The 19,922-nt window shown below is 36.7% G+C and overlaps 1 protein-coding gene across 4 annotated transcripts in view; it reads right to left on the reverse strand.

The window, feature by feature from the left end:
* Positions 1 to 19,922, reverse strand: part of LOC120070734 (multisubstrate pseudouridine synthase 7) — a 42,488-nt gene that overhangs the window by 9,439 nt on the left and 13,127 nt on the right. For all 4 annotated transcript variants that reach the window (XM_039022605.1, XM_039022603.1, XM_039022602.1 and 1 more), the window contains exons 7-14: positions 15,986 to 16,065; positions 15,833 to 15,895; positions 15,587 to 15,674; positions 13,366 to 13,468; positions 13,136 to 13,239; positions 12,818 to 12,891; positions 10,246 to 10,310; positions 9,943 to 10,127 (exon numbers count right to left, since the gene is read on the reverse strand). In XM_039022605.1, the coding sequence (XP_038878533.1) occupies positions 9,943 to 10,127; positions 10,246 to 10,310; positions 12,818 to 12,891; positions 13,136 to 13,239; positions 13,366 to 13,468; positions 15,587 to 15,674; positions 15,833 to 15,895; positions 15,986 to 16,065 (762 nt within the window). The remainder of the gene's footprint in view (positions 1 to 9,942; positions 10,128 to 10,245; positions 10,311 to 12,817; positions 12,892 to 13,135; positions 13,240 to 13,365; positions 13,469 to 15,586; positions 15,675 to 15,832; positions 15,896 to 15,985; positions 16,066 to 19,922) is intronic.

Raw genomic sequence — 19,922 nt, forward strand, 5'->3', positions numbered from 1 at the left:
TTTAATTTCAAACTCTTCGGCCATCTTTGTTTTGAGCCTCATAATCTCAGCATCATCATCCCCAGATAGAACAAGATCATCAATGTAGACAATAAGAACAACTATCTTCCCTAATCTCGACCTTTTTGTAAATAGAGTGTGACCAAAATGTCCCAAAACATACCCCTGTGCTTTCACAAAGATTGTAAATCTGTCAAACCAGGCCCTTGGAGATTGTTTCAAGCGACTTTCTCAGTCTGCACACCCTGTTTTTGAATTGACTCTCGAATCCAGGAGGGCTCATATAGACTTCCTCTTCAAGCTCCCCATTCAGAAACGTATTTTTAACATCAAATTGGTGTAAGGGTCGATCCTTATTTACGGCAACCGACAAGAGCACTCGGATAGTGTTTAGTTTGGCCACGGGAGAAAAGGCTTCAGAGTAGTCCACTCCATAGGTCTGAGTAAAGCCTCTCGCAACAAGCCAAGCCTTGTACCGATCGTCCCATCAGACTTGTATTTTATAGTAAACACCCATTTGCATCCAACCGTCTTGTGCCCTTCGGGTAGAACCACCTGTTCCCAAGTTCCATTCTTCTCGAGAGCTCTCATTTCTTCCATAACAGCAAACCGCCATTCTGGTTTTTCCATCGCAACACTTATGTTATTTGGAACCATCACAATGTCCAGATTGGTAGTGAAAGCTTTGAACTCGGGTGCCATATTGCTATACGTCACGTAACTATGCATAGGATATTTAGTACATGAACGAGTGCATTTCCTTAAAGCACTTAAAACTTCACTTACTAGAAGGAAAAGGAAAGGTGAGAGGGGATCACCTTGCCTAATGCCTCTTGTGGCAGCCACTCTTCCACTTGGTTTTCCATTGATGAACACTGAAAACATTGGATTTTTAACATAGCCCAGAATCCAATCTATCCAATTATGGCCAAAGTTTTTGCTTCTCAACACCTTTTCTAGGAAATCCCAATCCACACGGTCAAAGGCCTTTTCCAAATCAAGTTTGAGAATCCACCCTTTCTTCTTTTTCACTCTATACTCTTCTACAGCTTCGTTAGCAATGAGGATGGGGTCTAAAATTTGCCTTCCTTCAATAAAGGCACTTTGGGAAGAAGCTATAATGCTAGGCATTACCAATTTTAATCTTTCAGCCAACACCTTTGCAACAACCTTATATATCATTGATGTTAAGCTAATTGGCCTAAAATCACTTACTTTGACTGCTATTTTCTTCTTTTGAATAAGACAAATGAAGTTTTCCTTTATGCACGCATTTAGCTTACCATTCTTATAAAAATCTTCAAAGGTGGAATGCAGATTATCCTTGATCAAGTGCCAAAATTTCAACAGAAACTCCACTGTGAAACCATCAGGTCCAGGTGCTTTACATTTTCCAAGTTTCCTTACAGCAACCTTGATTTCTTCAGGTGAAAACTTGGCTTGTAAGCTTTTCTGAGTTGAGTTGATACAAGACCAATCAAGGTTCAAGGGAAGATGCCTTAAACCCAAGGACTTCAGGAAGATGTTGCTGTAAAAATTCAGGAATAGATGTTCAATCTCTTGAAAAGAAGTTGTTGGCACCCCTTGATCATCTACTAATTCAGCAATGAAATTTCTTCTCTTCTTTGCAGCTAAGTACTTATGGAAAAAACTTGTGTTTTCATCTCCCAACTTTAACCAATTCAACTTACTTTTCTGAATTAGATTAATTTCCTCCAATCTGTAAAGAGACATTAAATCTGACTTCAAAGTGGATCTAAGTGTCAATTCACTACTAGCAAGAGTAGAGCAATCAGCAAGAGCATACCATTTTTCAATTTCTTTTAACAACCCCACTGCTTTGCTTCTTTGATCTTCCTAAAATTTAGAGTGCCATTCCTTTACTGCTGCCTTTACACATTTCAGTTTCTGATTAAGGGCAAAACCAGCCCACCCTTGAATGTTGCTATTTGACAAAACTGATTCGATGATTTTGACACACTCCTTATTAAACAACCAGCTGTTACAAAATCTAAAAGGGGAAGGACCCCAACTGAACGACCCAGCTTCTAGCAAAATTGGAAAATGACCTGAGAAGGATCTGACTTGTCTATTGGCTTTAGAGTTCTCAAACAACTCATCCCACGTTTTGGAGATGAGAAATCGATCTAAAAGAGATCTTGAAGCTGAAACACCTTCCCTAGACCAAGTGAAGCTGCCATTTCCCAACCGTATCTCCAAAAGATTGGCTTGATCTATGAAGTTGTTAAACTTCCTCATTCATTTAGTGCTTCTGCCCAACGGATATCTTTTATGAGCCCATCTTGTGATATTAAAATCTCCCCAGATACACCATGCTTCTACACAATAATATGAAAGAGATAGAAGTTCTGGCCACATGAATTTTCTCTCTTTGTAATCATTTAGTCCATAGACATTAGTGATCCAGCAAGTCTTATTGCAAGCAGTGATGCATTTTACTGATAACGAATACCCCCTTCAAAGTTTCAACAACCGAGATCAAATTCTTATCCCATAGAGTCAATAATCCACCTAAATAACTATAAGATTCCACGAATTCCCATCCTATATCTTTAGAACTCCACAAGGTTTTGATGAAACTCAATTCAAAGCTATCTTTCTTTGATTCTTGAATTAGAACTACTGTTGGATTAATTTTCTTTAGAAAACGCTTGAGAGCTAACCTTTCATTAACATTTTTCAGGCCTCTAGTATTCCACGACACAATTCTCATGATTCAGGCTTAAAGGAAGGGTTGTAGCCTCGACTATTAACCATTAATCAAGAATGAGATGACAATCCATGACAATTGAGGTTAGATGAGCTGGGAGATCACAAGGAATGGCTGGAAAAACTAATCCAACTGCCTCTGAAAAATTGTCATCCACTATCTGAAATAAGGGATTCAAGTCTGGTACTATAGGGTCTTCTTTACTTTTTTCTTCTGAAAAGCCATCTGATTTTGCCCAAACCTCTTCTTCACTACTCACGCTGAAGGGAGAATCAATGAGGACCTCCCCTTTGTCTGCGGGGAACTCCCCCGGATGGGTTGTAGAACCTCTTAAAAAGGTATGCTCTGAATTAGGTAAAGAAAAAACAAAGTGTTCAAAGAGAGTAGGGAGAGGAGAAGGGGAGCCTGACCTGGAGCACTGAGGCTGTCCTTGAATTGAAGTGCACTGGTTTTCTAATAAATCCGGATTGTAAACTGCCACTGACTTGGCTTTGAAGCTTGATTTCTTGGTTGAGTCCTTTGCTAACTTTCTTCTGATAAAATGATTAGGGAATGATTTAAAAAGGTAGGGGGGATGCTTGGTTTTGTGCTGACGTTTAACCCCTGATTTGCTTGTCCTTGACACTTGTTTACTGCAGGGGGGAGGAGAAGTGCCGAGGAGGGGGCTGAGATTTTTGGGGCAAGCTCGGAGGCCAGCTGAGGCAGGGGAGCCGGATTTTTAGTGAAAACAAGGGAGGGAGGCTTACCCGAACTGGAACGGGTGAGCAGAGCAGCAGCCTTGGAAGACAAAAGGGCAAATTTGTTGTTTGAGAAAAGCAATATCGATTGCTTTGAAATAAAATTATCATTAATTCCCAGTGACTTTTCATTTTTTTGAATAAGTGACAGTTCAGATTCCACAGTCAAGGGGCCGGATACCCCATTAAAATCTCCCTTCTCTCTCTTCTTAAAGGCCCGAGGCACCTTTTCGACTTTATCATTAAAATGCAGTGAGTCTACGACTTCTTTCACACAAAACTCTTCACTTGCAGGGGGCTGAACGACTTCCTCGGCAGAAAAGGAGGCAGGGGTGGTTGGATTCTCTGTAAATAAACTCCTTGAAAGAGGAGAATGAGTCTTTTTGACTTCCTCTGTGTCACTTGCGGCTATTTGCTGGGGTCTTGGACCGGATTCGGGTTTCTTGAGAAAGTAGGTTTGGAATGTGAAGAGACAAGGAAATTCCATTCTGAAATATCCAATTTAAAATTTACTCCTTCATCTTTAATAACATCATTTAACCTAACAAGGTCAATAGGATTAGAGAAATCCTTGAATAATAAATTCCCCACTGCCTTGGATGGAACTTCTAAACAATCGATATCTCCAAAATTTAGATAAAAGTTCCCACGAATTGCATCCTTTATTTCAATTGTGGTTGGCATAAATCCACATAGGTTTCTTCTAACTTGAATTTTGGCTTCCAAACAATTAGTTAGGTTAAGAGTTTCTGAGGCAATTGATTCCAAACCCCCAAAGTAAGCACCTATGGCTTCAAAGGTCTTTCTTCCCCAATAATCTAGTAGAAGGTTCTTGATTGAAATCCAACCTCCAAAACCTTTTATCACAGAGGCTCTTCCATGCGTTTTGGGATTCCATTTTTCGAACAACAAATGAAAAGGACCAAACAACTACCATTTGCCCGGATTTGATATCAAAGTGTCCAAAACACCATTGCTGACTTTGATTAAAGCTTTATCTGCAAACAGAGGATTGATAGTGACACTGGTTTTAAAGGCCTCACTCAATACCTTCGAAATTTCCTTCCAATCATTAAAGACTAAAAGCCTTGAAATGAGCCATAAACTACTAAAATCTTCTTTGAGAACTTCATGATCTTTTTTAATCCAATAAGAACCCCTTCCATGTTTTAATTGACTTTGAATAAAGGATTTTTGAACTGCAACTGACTTAAACTTTGAAGGCTTTGGATATGGTTGAGAGAACCTACCTTTCACCACTTCTGAGAAGTCACTTGAGGGGCTTGCTGAACTGAAGGATCTTTGAAGATATGAATGTTGGCTTCAATCATTTCCTTGAAATCTTGCCAGCCTGAACATCCAACCCCATAAGGAACGTGAATGTTCTTTCTTCCCCCTGTGGAAGGCCACACTGCACATTCTACAAACCATTTGTCTTTAATTCTGAATTTGGCTAGGCGTATGAAACTCTCATCTACTCTTTCCTTTAACAAAAAGAACTCGACCGTTGAGGCAAACAAAAGTCTTCTAAAGCTCTCTTTAAGCCAATTGGTTGCTGCTAAAGAGAGGAACAAAGATTGTCCTTTTCTCAAATCTTCCACTATGAATCCTAGACCCTCTTGCCACATACAAAAGAAATGACCCAAAATGTTACATCTTTTAATCTCCGTGACCGGAAAACACCCCTTTCAAGGAGTCGAAAAGTCTTCACTGAAAAAGCTCCCCTTTACTCGAAGCAGCAAAGGGTTAAAAGCCAGGGCTGGAAACAGGGCAAAAATAGCGCAAGAAAGGAGATCGGGGGAAGGGAAGGAGCCGGAAGAAGGGCAGAGGGATAGGGGAGGGAGAGGCGGTCAGAGGGAAGGAAGGCTAAGGAGGGCATGGTGAGCTCCGATGGGGTGGTCGGAAGGGGGGGCGTGGGGGAAGGGAGAAAAGGAGGAGAGAGGGGAGAGCATTTTTTTTTCTTTTAATTTTTTTTAATTTGATATTAAAAATGTGTTTCTGAATGGGGAGCTTGAAGAGGAAGTCTATATGAGTCCTCCTCCTGGATTCGAGAGTCAGTTCAAAAACAGGGTGTGCAGATTGAGAAAGCCACTATATGGGTTGAAACAATCTCCAAGAGCCTGGTTTAACAGATTTACAACCTTTGTGAAAGCACAGGGGTATGTTCAGGAGTATTCTGATCACACTCTATTCACAAAAAGGTCGAGATCAAGGAAGATAGTTGTTCTTATTGTCTACGTTGATGATATTGTTCTATCTGGGGATGATGATACTGAGATTATGAGGCTCAAAACAAAAATGGTCAAAGAGTTTGAAATTAAAGACCTCGGTAAGCTAAGATACTTTCTTGGAATGGAAGTGGCTCGATCAAAGGAAGGTATCTCAGTTTCTCAACGAAAATACACTCTGGACTTACTAAAAGAAACAAGCATGACTGGGTGTAAACCTGTTGACACACCTGTAGAGTACAATGCAAAGCTCAGTGAGAAAAATGATAGAGTTCCTGTTAATAAAGAGAGGTATCAGCAGTTAGTCGGGAAGTAGATCTACTTGTCCCACACAAGGCCAGATATTTCTTATGCAGTAGGTGTTGTCAATCAATTTATGCAAGCTCCCTGTGAGAATCATATGATAGCGGTTGAATGTATCCTTCGATACCTGAAAGGAACCCCTGACAAGAGACTGATGTTCAGAAAATCCGATAAACGATCTATTGAAGCCTACACTAATTCTGACTGGGCAGGTTCTTTTGTTGACAAAAAGTCCACATCTGGGTATTGTACGTTTGTCTGAGGTAATCTAGTCACCTGGAGAAGTAAGAAACAAGGAGTCATTGTTAGAAGTAGTGCTGAGGCTAAGTATAGGGCCATGAGTCTGGGGATATGTGAAGAAATCTGGTTGAAGAAAGTGTTATCTGATCTCCAGCAAGATAATGAGCTTCCGATGAAATTGTTTTGTGACAACAAAGCTGCCATCAGTATTGCAAATAACCTGGTTCAACATGACAAAACTAAACACATAGAGATTGACAGACATTTTATTAAGGAGAGACTGGACAGTGGAAACATATGCATCCCTCATATTCCTTCAAATCAGCAAGTTGCAGATGTGCTTACAAAGGGGTTACTAAGACAGAGCTTTGACTATTGTATAAACAAGTTGGGCCTTGTTGATATCTATGCCCCAACTTGAGGGGGAGTGTTGAAAATAGGGTTACACGCATAGAGATTGACAAACATTTTATTAAGGAGAGACTGGACAATGGAAACATATGCATCCCTCATATTCCTTCAAATCAGCAAGTTACAGATGTGCTTACAAAGGGGTTACTAAGACAAAGCTTTGACTACTGTATAAGCACGTTGGGCCTTGTTGATAAGGGGGAGTGTTGAAAATAGGGTTATTAACCTAGGGGCATTTATTTAATTTTGTAGGCCCCTAGGGTTTCCTACTGTCTATTTGTATGTTATGTCCCTGTGTACTCCGTGTATCAGATTAACTAATAAGAAAAAATTCTATACCGTGGTTTTTCTCCCTGTACTAGGGTTTCCACATAACTGTGTGTTGTTTTTCTCTTTTCCTCTTCTATATTTCATCAGGTTGGCTATTGTGTGTGCCTTTTTCTGGTGGTTGTGGGGAGAAAGGAATAGTCGACTTTTTAATGACTCCTCTTCCTCTTTCAATCGTTTTATGGAATTGGTTTTATATACTGGTTTTTTTTTTTTTTGGGTACAAAACTAAGCACCCTTTTAGTCATTTCAGCTTATCTTTTTTAGTGAGCAATTGGGATTCCTTGACGTAATCTCTCTCTGGGGTCTTTCCCTATTTTCATTTATCAATGAAATGTTTCTTTTACCAAAAAAAAAATTTATAAAAACATTAATATGTTCACACGTCAATAAAATATCTTTGAACAAACAGAACATTAGGATATACACAATGTTTTAAAATGCTAAAGGCTGCCTCATCAATCTCTCTCTAGAATAAGAATGTCATAAGCCTCATTTTAAATAGAAAAATATTAATAAATGAAAATGTAAAATGATGTATTATTAAACATTATGATTGTGATTATGATTATACAGAAACAAGAAGGTACTACATCCATTAACCACTTAATAAAAGACTAAATGTCATTTTTAACATATCATATCTCTAATATATTCCATTGTTTCTTAATTTCTATTTTAAGTGCTTCTTTTCGACGTATAGTATCAAAAGTGAAAATAGGCTAAACTACCCTAACCCATGTTGTATAAGAGTACTATAGACAACAGCTGACATTTGTGCGTTTTAGTCATTACATGAGACACAAAGGCATCAAGCAAGCATGCATTCCCATGGAAGTGTAAGCCACTTAAGTTTGTCTCATCCCACATCAAAGGCGGACCACAGTGTCTCAAAAAACCTTTAAGACAACCAACATCTGCATCACCCGTAAATTAAATTAAATTTGCTAATTTTTTGTTATAGAATCAACAACTTTCATCGAGAAAAAAATGAAAGAATAGGACATCCAAAAAAAATAAGCCCACAAAAGCACCCCATGTACATAAAGGGCTCCAACTAAGTAAGATTTTATCTAGGGAATATTTACCACAAAAAAAAATAATAATAAAAAAAAAAAACTTTGAAACCAAAGCACAGAGCAAAACATAAAACCACATTAAGGACCAAACCTTCATGTTGTGTATAGGTAAATAATATCATTTTAAATATCGTGTTTTTTTTTATAACATTGTGTTCTAACATTTTAAATAATATGTTCTAACATTGTGTTTTGTTTATAAAATCAACTTTCATTGAGAAAAAAATGAAAGAATAGGACATCCAAAAAAAAAAAAAAACCCCACAAAAGCACCCTTTCTAAATAAAGGGCTCTTACTAAGTAAGATTTTACCTAGGGAATATTTACCAAAAAATGAAACCAAAGCCCAAAGCTAAGGACCAAACCTCACTAAGGATCAAACCTTCACATTGTGTACAGGTAAATAATATCATTTTAAAATGCAGAAGTGCATAACTAGGAACACTTCTAAAAAAGGCCCTCATTTCAAAGAAGTGAAGCACGCTAGTTTATTTAAATTTTATAAAGTTATTGAAAACATGTCCCAGAAACCCTCATTCTCCCAAAAAAAACTCTTACAAAAGCTCTAATTTATTAAAAAAAAATCATTATTTTATTATTCATTCATATTATACTTTTTCACGTCTAAATAATTTAATGCATTTCATACCTAGGAAGGAAATGGCTAGGAAGGTTAGGGGCTTTAAACTCAGAAGTCTAGTTACCAGCGTGAATATAATCTTGCCAAGGTGTTGTCTAATAGGCTGAGAAAGATTCTTCCTACAACGATTTCAAATTCCCAAGGTGTTTTTAAACCTAGCAAGCAAATCCTAGCAAAGCAAATCAAGGCACTTAGACAAGGTGACCTACTGTCTCCTTTTCTTTTCTTGCTGTAGATATTCTTAGCAGATTTGTATCGAAGGGGGTGGAAGGCAATATTCGTGAGGGTTTTGTAGCAGAGAAGAATAAGTTATGCACAGAAGAGTTAATGCCTTATTAGATTGGATTGCGAGTAACAGATCAACTCAGTAGGGTCGTTTTGTTATATTCTTTGTAAGAGAAAGGCCAAGGATGCTGATCATATTCTTTCAAGATGTGATTTTGCCAGAGCGGTTTTGGAGTTGCTTCTCTGAGAGGTACTACTGCTTTGTCAAATCTCAAGGTTGTACGCAATTACTTCCTCACTCACCCCTCTATGATGAAGGAAAGTTTTTGTGAAGAGTCGAGATTTGTATTATATTGTGGAGTCTTTTGGGAGAAAGGAATGACATAATATTTAAAGGGCTTGAGAGGTCTTTGAGAGATGTCTTGTCCTATGGTAAGATTCCATGTTCCGCTTTGGGTTTCATTAATAAAGTTATTTTTTAAATATCCTTCACGTCTTATTTAGGTCCTATATTACTTGATTGAAGTCCCTTCCTTTAGTTTGGCTCCTTTTGGTAGTTGAATTATTTTAATTTGTCTCAATAAAAGCTCAATTTCTAATATATATGTATGTAGTCGTATAGATAATAGATACTTGTCTACCATGCTCCCAGTCCCACCAATAGGAAAAAGAATTCACTAAATTATAAATTTAGTTTCTAAAGTTGATGTTTGCAGCCTTTTGGTTTCTAAACTTTTGCAAATGTAAATTATGCCCTACTCAGAAGCCTAACATACTTTTCTTGTTTGATATAAAAATAAATAAACAGATGTCTATTCATTGAAAGATCCTAGAAAATCTTCTTTTTAACTATTGTATAAATTGCAAGAGTGTTTGGTGTCCATCAATATAAAATAACCCCACCTATAATGAACCAAGTTGGTACCTAAACCTCAAATATCAGGCTCGCCCTCGGGAAATGATAAGTAATAGTAAACAAATCTCTAGGATAATATTTTGAGTGTTAGGACCAGGAACCAACCTTCACTAGCTTATTTCTTTCTGTTGGAGGATCTAGCTTGCACATTTCCTCTAAATGACAAGAATCATATGAATTAGCATCGCCACAGTCCTCATTTTCATATTCTTCAAAATTTTGAACTGCAGCTGTTTCAGTATGGTTTTCTTTACAGTATACCAAGTCTCCAACAACCACTTTGTCGATCCCTGTTACATGGTGAAACCACAGAAATTATGGCACAAATGGTTACTACCTAACATACCTTTTACAATGATCTTGATCGAGAAGATCATATACCATAAGTAGATAATTATGGAAGCACACCGTATTTTTGCACTCTCATACTTGCTGCATGATTCCATAAATAGCTTTGGTAACTATGCACATACCTGAAAAGTAGAGGATGCTTAAACGGTTAAACTATACATGTTCTCCAAACACATCATCCTTTGCCCATAATCATCTATGATCTAAATGACAACCAAACATCAATCTCCATAAAGATCAAGATGTCTTGCAACAACATACAACATGTAACATGATGTCATGTCATCATTCAACTGATAAATAATGGACTTTGGATGCCAGTAAAGTGAAATGAAATTAAATAATGGACGTTCAATGTCAATATGAAAACCTTAAATGATGCCAAGATCTTCACACAAATCTTGAAGTCTCCTCAAGACATGCCAGCAAAGTGAAATGAAAGGTAACAGTGCAATTGCCTTGCCCTCCCAGGCAGCAAATGTTTTGCACTTGCATTTTCCATTAATGGAAAGGAAAACAAGGTAGCTAGCTTTCTTCCTTTTTTTTCCCCTTAAAGGAAACAAGGTTTTTCAGTTTTTCATGGATGAAATGAAAAGAGCCTAATGCTCATAATACAATAAAACAGAATAAGCAAAAAAAAAAAAATACAACCAAATGAAGCCCTTAACTGAACAAAGCCAGAAATGTAAAGCAAATATAATCAAATACAACTCATAAACGGAACAAATTGGCTCTTGACGAATACCGCTAAATCTGAAATGAAAACAAGGTAGCTAGCTGAAAATAAACAATCTTCCTTTTGGACCAAAGCCCTTTCTACCATAACCCATACCTCAGAATGTCCAATCTACCAAATCTTAGGCGTTTCAGTATTTATTCGTATTAAAAAAAAAAATTTTAAAACAGAGAGAGAAATCCTAATCTAATGATTCATGTCCTCATTATCAAACTAGACAGCACTTGAAAATCTGCCAACAGGGGGGAAAAAGGCATTTTATTTCTTACAATTGGAGCACAACTTTTCATAATCTTCTGGCTAAGCCTATAAGTACAAATGTTCCTAAAAACCAAACTTCAGGCTCATTGAAAAAAAAAAGTACAAGGCTAGCAAATGCCCACAAAAATAGTAGACCAACAAGGATCTCCAATCAAGCACAATAAGACCTAACTTATAAGTACAAAAAAGTTTCGCCACAAACGCTATAATGAAGCATTTTTTAAAAGGAAACAAACTTGATAGCATTAAATCTAATAAGGGACTAAATGTTCTCTTTCCCACTGTATTCCAAGCATTTTTTGCTGTATTGATAGGTCGGTCAGCACCTTCACTTGTACAGAAGTTCTTGTAAGAGGTTCGTTAGTTCAAATTTATGGTGACCAAGGATTCTGAGTTATAAAAGTTGGTGAGGCATAAAAAATCTCTCCATGCCTTCCTCTGCACACCCAATGGAATCAACAGACGAACTTCCCCCATTGTAGTCTAGCTTGGCAAGTTCCACAGCGAAGCCCTTTTTGTTTGGAGGTTTTTTTAATCCATATCACTTGGCCGTCGACCCTAGTTTCCTTGAAGAAGTTACGATCTAAAGGAGCCAATAGGAGGTTATCGAAGGTCGAAGAGATCCATCAGTGAGTGCCAATGAATCAACAGGGAGAAAGCTTCGTCTTTTGATGATTCTTTTAGACGAACTCTAGTGCCATGAGAAGCTGGGTCTATGTCTATTGAGAAAGTATTCTCTTCAATGGTAACCACTCTGGTCTCTCCTTGTCTAGCCATGGTGGTGTGAAACAGCATGAGGTCTAGTAGGCAAAGACATGATTGCATCTCCGGTGACAAAAGGCAGGGTGGGGAGGAGAAAAGGTTGAGACATTGGGTAGAGAGAGCATCAGGTTTTTAGTATAAGCATTCAATTTTTAATAGTATTTATAATTAACCAACCAATTAAAATTATTCTTTTATTGTTAACTATTGAAATAGGGAAAGAGGATAACACAAGGAGTTTACGTGGAAAACCCTAATTCAGGGAAGAAAAACCACGATAGAAAAGAACTTATTATTTTATGTATCTTTACAATAGACCCAACCCTAGATATAAATAGAATAATGTGAAACCCTAATTTAGCAAATATAGTAAAAAGACAAAAATGCCCTTAGGGCTAATTTAACATATTTCAACATAATTAATTTTTTATTTGAATAATTTAATTTATTAAATGTATATAAGGTTACCATGATTAATTTCATAAGATAATTATAAACATAATTTGTTTCTTTCGAATCCTGATAACATTCTCATGCACAACCAAGACACAATAATCTCTTATTCCCAAAAATCTTATTCTCAAACATCCCCTAAAGGAATATTTACATTTACACCTGAACAAATAATGAAACTATATCAAATCCAGAAAACTATTAAAAGTTGAGAAAACATCTTCAAAATTCTTCCATTTCTTTCACACCACAGGCTCTTTTAAAAGCTAATCAAAAGGTCTTTTTTTTTTTTCACACCTTGTAAAGGGTGGCGCACAAACACTGAATCAAAAATATCAAGCATAAAGGATATCAACAACAAAGCCAAGAATAGTCCACTCAGCAAGAAAACTAGTATCCTCCAAAATATACACTTACATCATTCTCAAAGTTCTAGGTATAGCTTTGAGCGCCTGCAAATAGTTCCCAGGACATTTCTTCAAACACTGTAGCTGCATAATTTAAAAGAACAATATATCATGATTACATACAAGGAAAATACAACTGTTACCTGCTATAATGTGAAATCACACACACACACACATCCATGTATGTATGTATGTTGCAGGCGATCAGTACTAGACAGTATAAAACTACAGTGAAAACCGGAAATAAAAAAGTTCATTTGCGAGATAAATGTATCAGAAAAGCAAGCATGAGTAGGAATTAATGACTGACTAATATTTATGAACTTACTATTGCCCTTTCAGCCACTAAATATCGAGGTAATTGCTTCAACGTTCCATCAATATCATCACTTTCCTTGTAGTATTCTCTTGCCTTTGCAATTACATTGGTTTGTAATTAAATACTGAGTTAAGAAAACAATCGACTATCAAACTAAGCCAACAAGGAGAGAAACATTGGAAGGGAAGTAGATAAGTAGAGTGACAATCCCTCCTTGCACACAGATAATAAAAGGATATCCCCTTCTCTTGGATCAAGAATCATATTGACAGCACCCTTCCACTCTCCTCTAAGAAGTGAAGCTCCAACAAGATGAGTTGGTACAGAACCACTGCCAAAACGCTTAATTCAATAGCACACATGGCATAGTTAGCAAAACATTTAGAAAGATTCAATCAATATCACTCATTGCATCAATTAACAAAATATATCTCTGATTCAGATGCAGTGTATTTTTTCATCTGCAATGTCTCTCACTAGCGCTATCATGTGTACAAAAATCTACCTGGTGGTTGATCAAGCCCATCAAAAATCAAACAACACGTGAATATACTTCTATAGTAAAGAATGGGCACCTTGCATTTTGTCCACCGTATGTTTTTCATGAGAAACAAATTTTTCATTGAGAAATATGAAAGATGCAAAAGGGATACAAAAATGTCGCCCAACAAAAGAAATAAGCCAACACTACTTATATAAAAAATGGCCCAATCTAACAAATAATTACATAAATCCTTCACCGCCTCTAGTTGAAATCGGAATTCTCTAAAGCTCGAGGCACAATAAAGCGCAATAGCCTTCTCGGGCTTAAGCACGGGGTGGAAAAAGAAAGGCGGCCATTTTTTTGTGAGGCACACAATATATAAAAGTACTATATAAAGAAGAGAAAGCATAGTTAGAGTAGGAATATGAAAAATAAATAAATAAATAAATAACCTCTAAACACAAGGAACTTTGCATTTAGTCTTAGTAAATTCTTTTTTTAGTTAATTAAGAAGGAAAAACCTTAATCATCACTATTTTAAAAATAATGAAAAAACCCCATGACCTAGGGCTTTGGGCCTCACAAAAGGGGTGCAACTAATGCCCCAAATTTTTCATTTAATCAGAATCAATTGAAGACAAATTTTTAACTCGTACAATCTGTTAGCACTAATCTGGAAAGAAGGCCCCAAGAACTAATAAGACGATGAAATTTTAGGACTTGCCAGCTAGCCCCAACAACCAAAATGCTTATTAACTATGAAGCACAGATACTTCATGCGAGGTAAAGAATCAGTGTCAGACACATGTCGAATACCGATACTTCTAGATACTTTCCAGATACGTATCTGACACGCGATTTGACGTATCTATTTCTATGCGTACTTTTTTTTTTTAAGAAAAAAACAAGTAACTCATCTAATCTTTCCCAATCTAAAATTAGGCAACCTATTTTAAAAGCTCAATACTCGAGTCCGAAACTAAAAGAAAAATAAATAAATAACGGACCAAACCCTAAACTAAAATCATCTAATCTCCATTTTCACATTTGAGTTCCCATAAAGTCCACCAAAATATAAATCATTTAAATATCTTCAACAATAAGTTCTTCGTTTATCTTTATACTTCTTTCTCTAATATTCTTCTTCTTTCTTTTTCGCAATATGCGTCACTTTTCTATTGCATTTTATTAACTATTGTACTTCAACATCTTAGATGTTACTTTTTTGTATTGTATTTCAGTGTTTGTATTCTATTTTGTGCTATTGTTATTAACTTGTATGCTAAATTTATCTATATCCTAGATTTTTTTTAAAAAAAAAAATGTATTCCAACGTATCAATATCCTCGTTTTTTTAGAAATATATATATTAAAAAAATGACGCATCCTTAGACGTATCTGTATCTTAGTTTTTTAGAAGTTCGCTAATCGCCGTATCCAATCGTATCCGTATCGTGTAGCCGTATCTGTGTCTGTGCTTCATAGCTTATTAATAATCCATCTTCAAAGAACCTACTCTTGATTAAAATAATGTCACCCTCATTTACCCACATGTGTAAAATTCCTCCATACAAGGCTTCCAATGTTCAGAACTTTACAATAGGTAAAGGGACCTTTCAGTTGACAAGATTCTATGCTCCCGTGCCTGCAAAGTTACCCCCTAAGGTACATCAAATACTTACAGTGAGTTTCCCTCCCAAAGTTACACCCTAAGGTACACCAAAGGCTTACAATGAGATTCCCTCCCAAAGGCACTCTATTGTACGCTGAGAACCATCTAACATGAGAACACACGTGAGAATCCATGTCAGTACCTCCTACAACAGAAGTCATTAATTTTTATACATGGATCCTATGATGCGTTTGGACAAATTCAGAGTCAGAGTCAAAGACCACAAACTGCACCTACAACCTTAGATTTATTAGGAATGAAGCAAGTTATTTATGAGATGAGATATTAAATTTAGAAGGCATACCTGTAAGCCAAAGTAATTAATAAAACCATGCATTCCTAAAGCTTCTGCAGATGCTTTGATGGTGTCTTCACTATCAGCTACAACTCCTCTGATTATCACGGTTCAAATATAATTGAATCATTATTACTTAAACATCATTTAACATTTTGTAAGGGTAGAAATTTGAACCTCTAACCTTTAGGTTGAGGCTATCATTTAACATACTAAAATGTTAAAAACCAACTGGATTTATAGTGACGAACTTACCGTAAGGTGATGGTAAACCTGTTACCCAAGAGCTGCCCAAGAAGAAGCCCTTGTTGGATATAGCTGGAAACAAAGTATGGATAACACATGCATGAATAAAAAAATTTAATATGTTGTAAAAGGCTAAAAGCATGAAATTGGATCCTTCCTTACCTAAAGTTACCCAACTTGATACCAATCAACCGATCATTAAGAGCAGCTAATCTACTTGCGTGTTGCTTAAAAACAGTGACCTGGAAAGGCAAGAAGTATTTTCCTCAAATCCCTAACGAAATGGATACATCCTATCTGAAAGCATATTCTAGTCTCCACCTCCAACAATCTCATAAAATCCTTTTAATTAAAACACTATATCCAACTTTGGGGTTCTCCACACTTGAGCAAAAAAGAAGTATGATCAGCAAGACAAAATAATAAAATACTTGGTCATAGGCTAAAGAAATTACAACAAGCAACCAACAGGTTTTTATTTAAAAACAGAAACACGCAACAAACATTTTTATATATGGGAACATAATTTTTCAGCTCCAAAAAAGCGGGGTAAACAAATATTAAATATTAAATACTAAAAAGAAAAGGGGGGAGAGAGAGAGAGAGAGAGAGAACTCCAATTTTGGAAGGGGAACAATTAAAATTAAACAAACTGGATCCTGAATCGCTGCAATACTTGCTCTGAAAAAAAATAATCTCAATCCACACAATCAAAGGCCTTTGCAATAATCCATCATTTCTTCTTCATCACTCCATATTCTTCCAATATCCCATTAGCAGTAAGGACGGGATCTAAAAAATTTGTCTTCCTTCTATGAACGCCCTCTGATAAGGAGATATAGTAGAAGACATTACCCTCTTTTAATCTTTCCACAAGAAAGGAAAAAGGTATGCTCTCTCCCATCTTTCCCTGCCATTTCTAGCCTTCCAGCCTCACTTGTCGCCACCCGACTTTCTCCAGTCAACCTCCATCACTTCTAGTTTGTTAGTCTCCCATGCTGCTGCTATCTGGCGCAGGTATATTGTCAACCCTTGGTTCTTTGATCATCTTCCTTTTTTGGTGCATTCTTTCTGGACTCATGGAAATTAGCATTGTTGCATTCGTAGCAACTTCATTTTTATAAGAAACATTACTTTCATTATCAAAGAGAACGGTACAAAAGGAGGGGAAGATTAGATATCCACACAACAAATTACAAAAAAGAAGCTCAATTAGTATAAATTTGAGTTAGGCCATAATTAAAAAAGTTTTTTTTATATCCATGAGTATCCGGATCAGCTTACGTGTACTCAACTAATCTCATGAGACAACCCATCTAACCCTACAATATTTAGGTGTCAAGAAAACTCGTAGGATATTAAATCCTAGATATGTGGCCACCAATTACAAAATAATTTCGAAGTGGTGGACCAAGTAGAAGCAAAAAGAGTAACCAAACTCCAAAAAAGGTCACTATTAGTTTCATGATCAACTAATTTTTGTACTTGGCAAGATAAGAATGGTTTCTTTCTTGAAGATATGATCGACAAGAAGATCTTTCTCTCTACCCCTGTTACGTTGGGTTGAAGCAAGTTTAGTGGATCTATTGCATCATTTGGTAAATTCTTACTTTCAAATGAAAGTTAGAGATGATTTTGGGACTGTTCAAATTTCAAGTTTCATTCTACTCATGATTGGTTCCTTGAATGCACTGTTTGGCCGGCTACTGGAGGAAGACAGAACTTACATGTTTCTGCTAGATTTGAGAAGGAAGGATGGTTGGTTTTCTGGGAAATGGTAAAGACTTTCTCGATGCTCTTATGATAAAGGAAGGTTTGTAATCCAAGTCCACTTCTAAAGCTTCACAAATTGATTCACTTCACAGAGCATCTTCTCCTGATTCACCCAACTAATGAAGCATCTTCTCCACCTAAGCAAAGTTATGTGAATGCGGTTAGTTAGACACCCAGTCTTCAACAGTCTAAAGATCATTCTGATTCACTTCACAGAGCATCTTCTCCTAAGAACCCTTGGTTCTGGGTTAGAAAGGAGAAAGAGGTGTTGGATTTGCAATTTGATTCTGTAATTGTGGTTACCAGGTTGTTAGCACATTATTATTGGGAAGAGATTAAGACTGTTTTAGAAGGCCATTTTCAATCCCAAATTACAGTCAACCCTTTCATGGATGATAAGGACATGATTAAGTTGGCAGAGGATTTCTCAAGCATTACCTTTTCTGGAAAATGAATGGTTTACAGTGATATGCATTTAAAATTAGAAAATTGGTCTCATTGTATCCACTATCATCCAGATGCCATTCAAAGTTATGGATGACAGATTCAAATTAATAATTTGCCTTCACAATACTGGAAATATACGGTTTTTGAAGCCGTTGGAAAGAATTTGGGTGGTTTCCTGCATATTTTTTTTTTCAAATCTCAATTGTTTGGATTGTTCTGCTATAATTCAGGTGGAAAAAATATTTTTAGATTTCTTCCGGCTGAGGTTATGATTAAGGATACAAATCTTGGTGAATTTTCCCTTCGTTCTAGTGATATTGCCTCCATAGAAGACTCTAGCTTGAGTTCTTTCAAGAATGGTGACTTATTTGCCGAGGACTTTGCAAATTCTGGGGACTTATTCAAAATGAATCAAGTGATGAAAGATGAAGGGATAGTTTTGTTTGATGATAAGGAAGGCACCTGATTTATTGGTTGGGGTTCTGTTGTGGAATCTGAAGGGTTTGGAAAGGAATGTGTAGAGGCTCTTGATGAAACTGATTCGGTTGGCCAGGAGAGAGATTTCCAAATGCAGACCGTTTTCATTATTGAACATTCTGATCATTTAAATAAGGAATATTTTATTCCAAGGCAATCAGGATTTAAATGATGGAGTATTTAATGCTGGGAACGTTTTGGCATTAGAAAAGGAATTGGATATCTTCAATAATTTTTTTGGTTTGCAATTGGTTAGTACAAACATCCAGTTGTTACATGAAGAGTGCATTGACTCCGGTGATGAGAAGGATGTTTCGGATGGGAATGTGTTCCTCTCTCCTGCATTTAATGAGAGTAATAATCCTCCTGCCTCATCTTGAAAACCCAATTGAGCCGAACTTGTGGGTACTCTACTGCCCCATAATATTGATTCTATCTTTCCTCAATTAATCCACCAGCCTTTTTGAAAAAAAAAAACAAAAACATAGCCTTTCATTGATGTAATGAAAAGAGTCTATTGCTCAAAGTACAATGATAAATAAGAGCTAGTTGCAACTTAAAGAACAGGGATCAGCAGACGCACCCAGCTATCTCAACTAGGTCGACACACCCCTAGTGCCCTCATCACATCCCAATAGAAAGAAGTACATCAATAAGAAATATATCAAAGAGAAATACAACTAAAACCATAACAAAAGTCTCTCAATTAATCCACCAGCTACTGATGTGTTTTCAATCCCTTTGGGAGGTCCAATGGCTGAGAAGCTTCTTCCAGCCTTTTCCATTGCATTACTCTCGTAAAGGTGCTTCTTCTCATTCATCCAAAATTTCTGAAGTTAACTATGATTTAATAGAAGAAAGTAGCACTTGCGTGCAAGTTCGAGATTTAGTTTCGTCTAAGGTCAATTGTGATCCCTTGAAAAATCCTCCCCCCTCTCTTAAGACTTCAAGCAGTCAGTTGTCTTTATTCTAAATTTGAGGGTTCAGTTTGTACAAAGCATTCCAGATCGTTCCACTCCAAAAGTTTCTTCTCTTCAGCAGGAATCAGATGATGATTCTGTGGCCAGCATAAGTAGTGAAGAGTCTAGAGTCTGACATTCATAATTTGGCGCCAACCTTTGAGAGGAATTCTAAGACGTCAATTCTAGGGAAGATATTGCTAGCTTGTTTCAAAAAAAACAGAGGAAAGGAAGTTTGATCAGAGTTCAAATGTAAGGTTTCCCCTTTTGCCTCCTCAAATTCCATCCAATTTCTCCCCATTTTTTATATTCTTGGCCTCCAATTGTCTCCAATTGTGTAAAATTCCTCATCCTTCATCTCAAATTGTCAGTGGCAGAATCTTGATTCTTTCAGCATGAAGATTATTTAGTGGAATACTAGAGGTCTTGGGAACAAATCCAAG

The sequence above is a fragment of the Benincasa hispida genome, chromosome 2 (genome assembly GCF_009727055.1).
Source record: "Benincasa hispida cultivar B227 chromosome 2, ASM972705v1, whole genome shotgun sequence".
NCBI lineage: Eukaryota > Viridiplantae > Streptophyta > Magnoliopsida > Cucurbitales > Cucurbitaceae > Benincasa > Benincasa hispida.